The following is a 12924-nucleotide window of genomic DNA, read 5'->3' as shown; positions in this document are numbered from 1 at the left end:
TAGTCCACTGAGCCACATCAGCCAGGGCTCAGTTTTATTTATTTATCTCTTCATTTTTGCATGCTCATTACCTGTGTCTTTATTAGTGTACCCACTGGGTGATGAACTGTCATTCTGAAAAAGGCTGCTTTCCTCCTTGCCTCTATAACGTTTCTCTTCTGCCTCAGGGTTAAGAGCTTGACACACAGCTGATATTTCAGGCCCACTTGAGGGGACCGCCAGGTAGTTTGCCATCTGGATTCATTTCCATTCTGCACTTACTTGAAATACAGTTGGGCTTCACTTGTACTTCACTTTGGCAGCAGGAGGGATGAGGCACCATTTTGTTTGGCTTTTTGGCCCAGAACTTCCTTTCTATTCTAGAACCCAGCAAATGCATTATAATTTTAAGGGCAGTGAAAAGAAGAGGGAGGTGAAGAGTCTGGTATTGTATGAATCTTGAAATGTTTAAGACCAAAAGGGGGCAAAAAGCAGTTGTACTCTTTATAATAAATGCTTATGGCTGAGTAAAGCCTTTCTTGATTTTATTGATACGATTCTTCAGTTTTGTTATTTATGGTCCATTTTTCCAAAAGATGTTGTCTTAGTCCATTCAGGTTGCTATAATAAAATACCACATATGGGTATTTTATGGGTGGCTTATAAAAACCAGAAAGTTACTGCCCACAGTTCTGGAGACTGGAAGTCCAAGAGCATGGCGCCCATGGTGCCGGCATGGTGGGACGAGGGCCGTCTTTCTGGTGCGGAGCTGGCACCTTCTCATTGTGTCCTCACTTGGTGGAAGAGGCAAGGGATTTCTGTGGGGTTTCTTAGAAGAATAGTAATCCCATTCACAAGGGATTACTCTCTTAGGTCATGAAGATTACTCCATCTTCATGATCTAATCACCTGCCACCAGGGGCCTTACCTACTAATATCATCCTTGAGGATTAGGATTTCAGCATATGAATTTGGTGTGTGGGGAGGGGCAGGAGCAGACACAAATGTTTAGACCGAGGCATGGATGTACTTGGAGAGATTGAGGAAAGTCTAGAGAGTTTGTTAGTAGTGGGACCTCTGGGTTTTTGCTTGGATTGCACAGAAGCAAATACCACTTTTTAAAACTGTGGACCTTAGAAGGTCCCAGAGGTGTGTGTGAGAGTTCACACCCAGGACCTGTGGAATCTCTTGAGCAAAGCTATCTGTGGTTCCCTTGCTTCTTTGCTTTGCCTGATTAGGAGTGTACTACTTGTATTTTAATGATAAAGAGAGCAAAGAGGGGAAAGGTTTGGTGGCAGGAGATAAAGGACCATTATAGTCATTGAAGAAAAATGATCAGGATATGATATGTTGAAAAGCAGCTTAATTATGGAATATGGCAGGTGTTTAACTATAGTCAGGAAAGGCTGAGATTTTTTATACAGTAGTGGAGTAAATATCAGTTATGGGATATATTGTGTCATACTTGCAATTTAAAGAACTTTTAATATATTTACAGTTTTTACAAATTACTGAATTTATAATAATTTTTCTTGTCCCAAACTTAGATGGATGGGATTGGGCGCATTCAGGGTGGTATGGCCATAGACGCAAACTTAGAATGTTATTTAAATAAAGGAGATATAATACACATTTTCATGATGTGATGTACCATTAAAGAATGTGTTGTACATAGTGTTCCTTTTTAGCAACTAAAAGTTTATTATCCTAATTGATTAAGGATGTAATCTGTAGAATACCATTAATAGTATTAATGACCTTATTTCTAACATAGAGAAATTGACTGAATTAATTCATATTTATTGAACTTTAATACTAAAGCTGTTTTCTGATCATTTATTATTTAAACTGGACCAGACTCTTGAAAAAGATAAGAATTAGCCAAGGGGACCAGGAATAGACACTGTAAAGTTGATTCTCATGATCTGGTATATTAAAGTGATTTAAAGTGAGTGGACTTTCTTAACGAGAAGGATTTTTTTCTTTTAGCAAGGGTAATACTTCGTCCAGTTAGCAATCAAAGGTTATACCGAATAGATGGAAACATTGATTTCTCCACAGGTATAGAAATAGGAAAAGAGAATAAAGAGATGTATTTGGTACTTTCAGAGAAGAACTGAATGAAAGAATTCACTTCTGGATGGCAAGATGGTAGTAACTATTTCAGTTCAGATACAGTTTTAAGTCTTACCAATAATCTGCAGTGGTGGGTGGAGTAAGGAACTAACAGCGTTAGGCACGCCAGCAGTAGTGCTGTATAGAACTGAAATTGGGAGAGAATTTGACAGTATCCCTAGCTTGACAGCGTGGTTAAGTTTTTAAATTCCCACCTACAGACAGACAGAAAAGTGGGAAAGAATGAGGATGACACTAACTATGGAAATATTTAGAATGTTTGAAGATGAAGTTGTCAGCATAAAAGATTTATGATAAATCAGCATAAAGTTCATCTGGAAGAAAAGCCTCCACAGGACAGATTGCATCAAATGCCATAAAACTTTCGATCAAAGATATGAATGAAAGACTTCCATGATAAGATGATGAGTATTTCAATGGTGTTGCTCCTTAATTTAAACTGTCACTTAGGGCAATATGAACCTAATACACATTTAAACTGTTTTTTTTTTTAGTTGAATAAAGTTCCTAAGCCATTGCCTACCAATTTTGTCACTCATTCCAAATGTAAGATCTATAGAACTGATTTAAATATACTCTAATTAGTGTTCTCAGATAACATTTATTTGCACTTAATGGTATCATCAAGTGTACTGAGAAACCAAAGGTGTTAATTTACCAAAAAGCTTGCTTTTACAGTTTAGAATCTGGAGTCCACAATGATTGAAGGATTATCTAATCTTGCCCCTTATTGCCCTATTAATACAATTTTTAATAGTATTACAATAGGTAATTGTTTGAAAAACTATTATATCCACTGAAATTCGTATTGTGCAGATTATATTTGAGGTAGCTGAAACTAATTAAGGGAAACAAGGCTTAAAATAACAAAATATTAATTATGATCATATTAATTACCATATTATATACTTAAATATTCCCTTAAGACTAGTGGGATGAGAATATAAAATTACCTAAATATTGCTAGAGATTTTTTTGGGGGGGGGGAGGAAATGAAGATTCATTTCTATTGCTATAGATATCAAATATAACTTTAAATATGTGAAGCATTGGAATTATTTACAAATTTCACATAACCTGTGTGGAGTTCCCTGAGTAAATATTAAATATTGTACTGTAACTGACATTAAACCCATGCTAGGTAACATGGCACAAGGACCATATCACCCATGTCTGAAATGGCAGAGCCCCTTTCTTCAGGAATTATCTGAATTTATGGATACGCAGATGTCATTTGGGTGTGCTGTTCACTGGTTCATCACAACATAGGGAAACTAAGGACAGTGCAGTGAGTTATTTTTAATAAATGCAAATTTAATTTACAGAATGATCATGTATTCCTGGATAATGTACTTCCAACTTGGTTGATGTTAAATGTTATCTAAAAATGTCCTTGGCAAAATAAAATTGTTAACCCTGTTTTAGACATTTAAAGTTTTGGTAAATTTTGCCAATTTTTCCAAAAGACTGGAAGTCACATCTCAAATTAATGTTGAACTAAATTTGAAGGCTTGGAACATTAAAATTTTAATATATAGTTATATCAACAAAGTTCTGTCTAGATCATTAAAACTGAAAATCACAAGAGAAAGAGTATTTAATTTGGTTGTATGAGGTCTGTCTAGAAGGTATCCAGCCATGTACTATTAAATGAAGAGTAGAGACATTTATTGAAGAAGATACAAGATACAAGAAACACTGTACATAGGGCAGTGACACCTCAGTCCCCTTCAAAGTAGGCACCTTGGCCCTCACACAGTTCTCCCAAGTCACTATCAGCTGCTCCGTCGTATTTTCCTGAATCTCATCGATGGTTGAAAAACTCTTTCCTTTCAAAGGTGATTTTAGTTTTGGCAAAAACCAAGTTTGTAGGGCACCAAAATTGGCTGCAGGGGGGCTCGATCACTTGGGTGATTTGATGTTTGGCCAAAACACTCTGCACAAGACATGACGATGAGCAGGCGTGTTGTTGTGATGAAGCTGCCAAACCGTACCTGTGGCCTTCAGGATAATGCAAATAGTTTCTGTGGAGGAGTGTTCGAGCGTAATGCAAAATTTCATGTAGATTCATTACTCTACTTGCTCAGTCATCTTGCTTTCTTTGCTTTTTAAGGTTTTATTTATTTAGTTTTAGAAAGAGGTGAAGGGAGAGAGAAAGAGAGGGAAACATTAATGTGTGAGAGAAACATTGATTAGTTACCTCTTTCATGCCCCCAACTGGGGACCTGGCCCACAACCCAGGCACATACCATGCCTGGGAATTAGACTGGCAGCCTTTTGGTTCACAGACTGGTGCTCAATACACTGAACCACACCAGCCAGGGCCGCTCAGTCATTTTGAGTGCGATGGCCACACAGTACCCGTACTCACTTAAGAGTGTCTACTCTCCCCGCTGAGTAGTGCAGTGAAGTCATCGTTGTTCACGCATGTGCAGTTCAGTCCACTCTCCTTGGCTGCCAGGTTACATCAATGTTGCACGAACTGTTCTAGTTATATTAACAATAGCTGTACTTTTTCCAGACAGACCTCATAAGTATAAAACAAGTTAATAATTTAGATTTTGTGATTCATTAATAATTGTACAGATAAGATACTGCTAGAGTTTAAATATACTTAGTGTAGGAAAAATAGATACTCATAAAGGGGAAGTGTATTTTCTTGATCTAATACATTCTCTGTATTAGTGTCATTTCTAGCATCGCTTTTGAGAAATTTAAATATTTGGAAGCAGAGAAAATTAAGTTTTAACTAGACCCCAAATGAAAGTCACTAATGTGTCCTTGGTTTTAGTATAACAGATACATATAAATGATCCTTGTTATTGTTTCTCAGTAATTTTGAAGTAAATATTCTATAATAAATATAAAGGAATATTAATATAAAATCTTGCTCTGGCTGGTGTGGCTCAGTGGTTTGAGCACAGGCCTGCCAACCAAAGGGTTGCTTGTTTGATTCCCAGTCAGGGCACATGTCTGGGTTGCAGGCCAGGTCCCCAGTAGGAGGTACATGAGAGGCAACCACACGTTGATGTTTCTCTCCATCTCTTTCTCCCTTCCTTTGTCTAAAAATAAATAAATTTTTAAAATCTTAAAATATTTTTTGTCATTTCCTATTCTGTTCATTAATATTACTTTGTGTGTCAAAAAATAAATAAAGAGCAAGAGAGGGGAAACCAAAAAGAAAAAAAACACCCACAAGTTTAAGGCCAAACTTTTCAAAGATCTTTTAAAACATATATGGGGGAAAAGCATGTCAAAGGGGCAGTTATTGTTGAATAGTCTCTTTAAACCTTCCCAGGTATTTACCTCATGTTCTGTTTCTTTCCCAGTGAGAAAAAGAAAGAAAAGGAGCGTGAAGAATTATGGAAAAAACTGGAGGATCTGGAGTTGAAGAGAGGCCTTCGACGTGATGGCATAATTCCAACTTAACAAAAACGATGACAGCAACATTACTAACCTGTGGAGTCACACATTTATGTAGTAGAAGATGGAGCAACAGTTTTCTGTATTGTGCAACTTTACAGTAGATTTCACATTTGTTTCATTATTACAACAGCACTGTATATACCTGTCTCTAAGTAAAGGAAAAAAAAAATAAGGACTTCAATCCAAAGTTTGGACAGTAGATGGACTTCTCAGAACATTGCAAACATAATCATTGTTCTAACCCTTATAAAAAAAAAAGCAGTCTTCAGAGATGTGTTAATGAAATTGCTGTTAAAATTCCAGTGTCAGGATTCCTTATTTATCACTAGCAGAGAGTATGAAACAATTTTTAAATGTGAACAATCTTAAATTTAGCTTGTCTTTCTGCTAAGCTGTTAAATGTATTTATAGTAAAGGAAGAAAAAAAAAGACTGTCATTTCCATGTAAGTTTGTACAATATCCTCTTCTGGATAACTTGACTGTGTTTGACATCTTCTCCTTTTGCACATCTTCATGAGTTGATTGTCCACTTGCAATGGGGCCACGGATTAATTATAAAGGCCCCTGATAAAAGTTTTGTTTACTGGAGTGAACATCTTTCCAGTAACCAGGTAGTCCTGGTACTCCTTTAGTTTTAAAATTAGGAGTAAAGAGAAGAGGTGATAAACATAGTAGGGAAGGGAAGTTTGGATTCATGCAAGTTTGTGTCGAATCCAAATCAATGTCTTGAATCCTTTGAAAACAGGCACTGGGACATCGTAGGCTTCAGTACCTGACCAGTATTAGTTGTGTACATCATTGAACACACACACGCCAGAGATGTTGTAGAGATGTCAGAAAACATCCTTTTGGACCATTTTGAAATCAGAAAGACAAACACTAAACAGTACAACCGTGAAATTGATCGCCAGGATTGCGAATCTAATTGGGAATGGAGTTGATGAGCAAACAGCCTGGACTGTTTGGAGTTGTTGCCTTACTTTTTAATATGTATTTATAAAGTATTCCAGCAAAAGAGGATGTAGCCTCTGGGAAAAAAACATGTTACAGTGTTTTTTTGTAGATTCTCCTTCTATATCTCATCACAGCGCCAGCCCTGTTTTTAGCCAGAAAGGATTCAGGATAAACATTATTATGCATTCTGAATTGGATGCGTATTCCTAACTACTGTATTTGTTACCAAAAGTGGTTCTACAAATGCTACTGAAAAAAATCTGGAAATTCCTAATGTCCTGAGTATTAATAATAAAGTTTAAAAATGCTTTTATATCAAAGGTGCATTGTGACCAAATTGTTTAAGAAAAAAAATACAAAAAAAAAAACTGAACAAAACAAATCTAGGGCTGTATCATAGATATATCTTATTGGCTCTCTGCTTTGTATTTAAAAGAGGACTCTTAACACCTTGGGGAGATAAAAATACTGATAAAACTTGTATACAGTATGTACTTACCTAATGTGGTTGCATTATTATGTACTGAAAGTTATGTGTTTGGGGGCTTATTTCCAGGATGCTTTTGCTTGTTACGGATGTTGCAGCGTGAGTTGATAATCCTAAACCATCACTTCCAGCAGTATTCATGGTATAGAGCTGACTCCGTGTTCATGCATTGAATTGTGATAGCAGCAAACATGAACATCTGAACTGTTATTGCTCTTAGTAGAAATATAATATCAATATGGGCTTGTATATTTTCTTCCATTTAAATACAAAGTAGAATATGCAGTTGTATTGTTTCCAAAAAGGGGGCGGGGGAGACAGCTGACCTTTCTTCCCTGTTCAGTATTTCAGGATTATCAGGTCACAGTTTGTGCGTAAAAGTCAGCTAATGATGGATATTGTCATCTCAACGACCTTGTAAAACAGAAAGAAAACTTGGCATTGTTAATTCTGAAAAAGAAACAGCAGTAAAAGAGTCATATGCAACACCAAACACAACATGGTTTAATGGAATTCGTAGATTTTTTTTTCTTAAAGAACAGTCACGGGGATTCAATGTAAAATTGGCCAAGGCCTGCAGGAGATGAAACAACTTCCTTTCAAAGTGTTGGAGCAAAGGTGCAAGTTCAGATACTAAAGATGAAACACGAATTTGTAGCAAATCACCTCTGATTTTAGCCCGTTAGTTTTGACTTTGCATTACATTTAGTTTTGACAGTATAAACTTTTGTTTGCCATTATTTCATTTTTTTAGATAGTGGACATTAAAATCACAGGTTTATGAAGCATCTCTGCCGATTAGAGTGAAATGCAGTCATTTGAAATGAGAAAGACCAGGGTCCTGTTTCTGTACCTTACCCTGTCCTCGGAGGTAAGGTGAGAACTACACAGATATCCTTGATGTCAATTTCTATGTTGATCATTCCAAACTGAGAAGAATAAAGCCAAATTTTAGACATTTAAAGAAGCAATTTTAGATATATGTCTAAAGTTCATAGGGCAACTTCTGAGAAGAAACACTGTCTTTTCTTTTTTAATTGAAAGTGACAATGTGACGTTTGTCATGTTGTGTCCAGTGACGCAGAGTAACTGAGGTAACCTGACTGTTGCACTATGTGACATATTTAAGGACGTACTTGCTGCATTTGCAGCAGCCCTCTCTGTCCTTTCCCACATTTCTCCTGTTGCTGCAACTTGAGCTCATTGTGACAAATGCATCTTCATGTTATATTTTGTTTGCTTCATAATTTCCAGAACTATATATAAATCTATTTTTTAAATAGCGAATATTGTAGTTAGTGAGTGATGATCACTCCAAACTTATCCCTACCATATTGGTTTCAGGGGTAGGATTAAGAGTGTCTTTGGAGGAAAAAAACAAACACAAACCCTGTGGTTCAGAGTGATGCTGAGGCCTTAGGCTGTGGGCCTGGAAAAACCATGTGAGTGAATTGACCCATTTCGTCCCTCGAATCAAGCATGCATTCCTTTCTCATTGTGCAAGTGTCCCCAGTTGTTTCCCTAAGTATTTAGTTTGTGTCCTTTTAAATTTTATTTTGCTCTCCCTAACATCTGTTTTTTTATAAAATAAGATAAAACATAAAAAAGTAAGAAATAATACCCTCGATGCCGCTGGATACTCACAAGCAGGGTTATGCTCCTTCATCTTGGGCTGCGTGCCTAAAGGGAAGGGTTTAATTTATTTTGTACCTCCTATGCGTGGGGCAGTCCAGGGTGCAGAGCCAGGAATTGCTTGTAATTGCACCTGCTATACTTAAAACGTATAGCCCTAGGCTCAATCACACTATGGAAAGAAAAAAAGTATATTTAGAGCTTTAAAAGCTTTTTTATTTTTTTGTGGGGGTAGGGGGTGGGAAAGGGAAAATGTATGGATGTTACTGGCATTTTTAAGAGTTATTTTCCCCCCCTCTCTGTTTTGTCTTTTTCCCCCCTTTAATCAGATGCACTGACCTGGCCCAAGAAATGAAAAGATTCTCTCTCTTGATGCTATTACCAATGTTATCACAAAGTGACTGGTCACCTATAGCAGGAAGGTGACAGACACCAGGCATGATCGGTGATGTTTTTTATTTGCACATCAATATTTTTATTTTTATATTCTGGCTCAGCTGCTTTCTCTGAGAGGAGTTAAGGAATGAGCCACAAAGGATTTTTGTAGTAGGCATATTGGCAATGCATTTTATATTTCTCAGTATTTAATTTTGAAAATCTGAAAGAATTGTGCATCTTGAGAGAAAGTTGAGCAAATTTCGAAGTAGTGGAATGTTCGTTTGTGCTGCTTCTCGTGCACGATCGCAGCGGCAGGGTCTCTCATGGAAATAAACTCCCCCTATGGCGATGTCTATGAACATAGGTTTCCTTTACTCCCCCTTCTTCCCTCCCCCACCCTCCTTTTTCTTTCTTCCCTTCTCTCTCTTTACTTTTTTAGAAATCACTTATTGTAAATAAGTTGTAATCCAAACCTCATGTATCAGTGGGGAACTTTCAAATATAAATATTACCAATACATTTTCTGGTGGTTGTCTGATTTTTGACTGAGGTATATGAGAATGACATGTCCATTGCTTTTGGTTTGAGGATTTCGCTTTAGCTTCATAAATCTTTTGGTATTTTAGTATTTCATTGTTTTAGCAGGAGAGGGCAGCAAAAGTTTATTTTCCCTGTTAGAAATGCTGTGGTTCATGAATGGTTTTGTTTAGTTGTGCGTGCGCGCGTGTGTGTGTGTTTAAACAGCATCTGTTTGTGGGTAGAGGTAAAAATGAAACATTTTTGATATGAAAAGTTGCATATGAAAATTGTAGACTGGTTCAACCAGACAGCGAAGACTTCTTTTCCACCATCGAAGTTAAAATGCCACACAACAATCTTCCAGCTCTGGCTCAAGTATGCTACTACTTCCTTTTCAAACACAACAAAATGCAAGCTGAGTCTTATACACACTTGGAATTTAAAATGTTTTTCTTTGAAAATGATTTACTTTCATCAAAAGTGGTAACGGAAACAAAAATGAAGGTGCTCCCAAAGAGAAATGTAACCCTCCCCTTTCACAGATGTGTGAGAGGCTCTGTACTGTGGGTGCATCCTAATAAAGAAGCAGTGAAGAGTTTCCAGGTGCCTGACTGTGTGTTTGTTTCTCTCCCTGGCCTTGTGAACCACACAAATCATAGGTTGGGTCAGCGTAGTGGATACAGTGGGGTTGGTGTGTTCAGGCATCCATCTAGAGAAAATTGGAGTGGGCTGGTGGCTATCGCTGTGTAACAAACTACTCCAAAACTCAGTGGCATGACCCAAGACAAATGATTGTCTTGTCTTTGCCCCCCAAATGTCAACATGGGTTAGGGGCCTAGGAGGATTCACTTCCAACACAGCTCACTCATGTGGCTGGCTAGTCGGAGCTGCTGTTGGCTCAGGGTTCAGGAGGCCTTAGTTCATGACATCCTTAGGGGGCTTCCTTGGTGTCCTCACAGCTTGGCAACTGGGCTCTAAGAACCATTGTTCTGAGAGAGGGAGTGGAAACCACTCTCTTTGAGGCCTGGGCCATTTAGAAACTGTCTTGGCATCACTTTTGCCATATTTTATTGGCCAGGCAGTCACAGGGCCTGCTCAGATTCAAGTGGAGGGTACACGGGTCTCACTGTAATGTAACGAGAGGAATGTTGTCTTGAATCAACAAGAGGACACTTCTTTGTAATGCATTTGATTTAGGCGACTAATTAGATCTCGTTAGACTTGGAACCCTGTAGAGCTAATTAAATGTTTCATGTTAAACTCTGAGTTGGAGAGAAACATTTTTGTAAACATAGAAATTTTATATTTTAAAGTATAACCATTTGTAACATCTGAAGATCTTGGTAAATTATGGGGGGCAGGAAGACACTTGTAACAGAATTTAAGGGCTCAAAGAAATTTCAGTTTATTTCAATGGGATATCTATTCAATTCCTACTTCCCAGATTTTTGTACAGTAGTGTATCCAGCTGGTTTCTAGTAGATCAAGTTCACATTAGATTATTTTTCAACAGACTGGGGGAATTAAAATCTGATTTTTAATGGTACATGTTCATTGTATAATTTATTTTTGAAAAGGCAAATTAAAAAAAACAAGTAGCAAAGCTACATGCTGCTTGCTCCCCATACCTCAAAGTCCACTAGAAGACAACTCAGTGACTGGTTGGGCCAGCATGTATTGATTGGCTCTGCCCACATCCTTGCCCATTCTCTGATGTTCAGATTTTCTGTCTTTCTGTTTAATTTACTTCTTTTGAAATCATAGTCTGAATTAATCATACAACTTGTAGTGAGGCTCAGTGGGTGCCAGATGATGCGAGGCCTAGCACCAGGAAGGACGTCAGCCCCAGCCCCCTTCATCCTCGCGGGTGCTCTTCAGGTAAGAGGTCTCTGGCCAGAGTCCCCTACGGTGAAGGCCAGGGACCTGGAAAGCAGAGACCCTTGGGATCCCATTTGGGTTCTTCTATTTATCAGCTGTGTGGCTTTGGGAAAGGTTCTTGATCTAAGCCTCAGTTTCATTTGTAAAATGCAGGTTAAAATGGTAGTTTATAGTGTTGTATTACATTAGATACTATATGTAAAGCAGTTATCACAAAGCCTGGCACATAGTAACTTACCTGCAGTGAATTAGCTGTTATCTAAAGTGGTGACTTAAATATAAATAATTGTGATGGCTATCACTTACCAAATACTGTAAGCCTTGCATTGTGCTAAGAATTTGTATCCATTAACTTTTCACAGCAATTCTGGAGAGAAGTTACCATCCCCATTTTGTGGATAAGGACAAGACCCCTGAGGTTTTACCAAGTACTGAACCAAGAGTCTGACTCGAATATGCTCTGAACAGCGGTCACTATGCAGTAGGATCACTGCTTCTGAGCACGTGGATCAAATTGTATTTGCCATAACTGAAAGACTGAAATTCACTCCCTTGCAAGAAAGAACCTTACTTTATTCATCCTTGTGTTTCCATTTACTGTTCTGTCCACTTTCTTTTTTTCTTTTTTTTTTAATAAATAGATAAATACATCCACCAGCTCTTTTTCTTTTTAAGATTTTATTTATTTATTTTTAGAGAGGGAAGAGAGGAAGATAGAGAGAGAGAGAGAAACATCAATGTGCGGTTCTTGGGGGTTATGGCCTGCAACCCAGGCATGTGCCCTGGCTGGGAATCGAACCTGGGACACTTTGGTTCCCAGCCCGCGCTCAATCCACTGAGCTACACCAGCCAGGGCATTCTGTCCACTTTCCTTGGAGCTCCCCCAGACTTGCGTATCAGATCAGGCCTTTCAAGTCCGTTAACCCAATCCCATACCATCTTAACTTAAACAAAACAAAACCTGAAAAACAACTGGTGCTGGTGATCACGTAGGCAAACTGAAACCTTTGTGTACTGTTGCTAGGAATGTGAAATGGTACAATCGCTGTGGAAAACTATGATGGTTTCTAAAAAAATTGAAAATAGAGTTTCTATATGACCCAGCAATTCCACTTCTGGGTACATACCCAAAAGAAGTGAAAGCAGGATCCCAGAGAGATATTTGTAGGCCCATGTTCATAGCATCATTATACACATGGGCACAACCCACGTGTGCATTCAATGAATGGATAAACACACACACACATATATGTTATATATATATATAAGATGGAATGTTACTCAGCATCAAAAAGTAATGAAAGCCTGAAATATGCTACAACATGGATGAACCTTGAGGACATTATGCTAAGTAGAATAAGCCAGTCCCAAAAAGGCAAATACTGTATAATATCACTTAGAGGAGGTACCTAAGAGTAGTCAAAGTTGTAAAGAGAAAAGGCAATGGTGCTTGCCCGGGCTGGGAGGAGGAGAGGACGAGGCGTTGCTGTTTCATAGGTACAGAGTTTGGTGTGAGACAGAGTCCCGAGGATGG

At 38.0% G+C, this 12924-nt stretch overlaps 1 protein-coding gene across 3 annotated transcripts in view; it reads left to right on the top strand.

Annotated features, from left to right (window-relative positions):
• The window catches only part of PPP2R5E (protein phosphatase 2 regulatory subunit B'epsilon), a 143474-nt gene extending 133366 nt beyond the window's left edge, over positions 1-10108 (top strand). For 2 of the 3 annotated variants that reach the window (XM_045822270.1, XM_045822272.1), the window contains one exon: positions 5445-9510. In XM_045822270.1, coding sequence (XP_045678226.1) covers positions 5445-5544 — 100 coding nt within the window. In that variant the 3' untranslated portion in view covers positions 5545-9510. Of the gene's footprint in view, positions 1-5444 lie in introns of all 3 variants that reach the window. The other variant, XM_045822271.1, reaches the window with a different exon arrangement.
• Positions 10109-12924: the final 2816 nt, after the last annotated feature.

This window comes from Phyllostomus hastatus, unplaced genomic scaffold (genome assembly GCF_019186645.2).
Source record: "Phyllostomus hastatus isolate PE091 unplaced genomic scaffold, TTU_PhHast_1.1 phas_scaffold_501, whole genome shotgun sequence".
NCBI lineage: Eukaryota > Metazoa > Chordata > Mammalia > Chiroptera > Phyllostomidae > Phyllostomus > Phyllostomus hastatus.
Note: the sequence above shows the minus strand (reverse complement) of the source record. Positions and strands in the feature narration are given on the sequence as shown.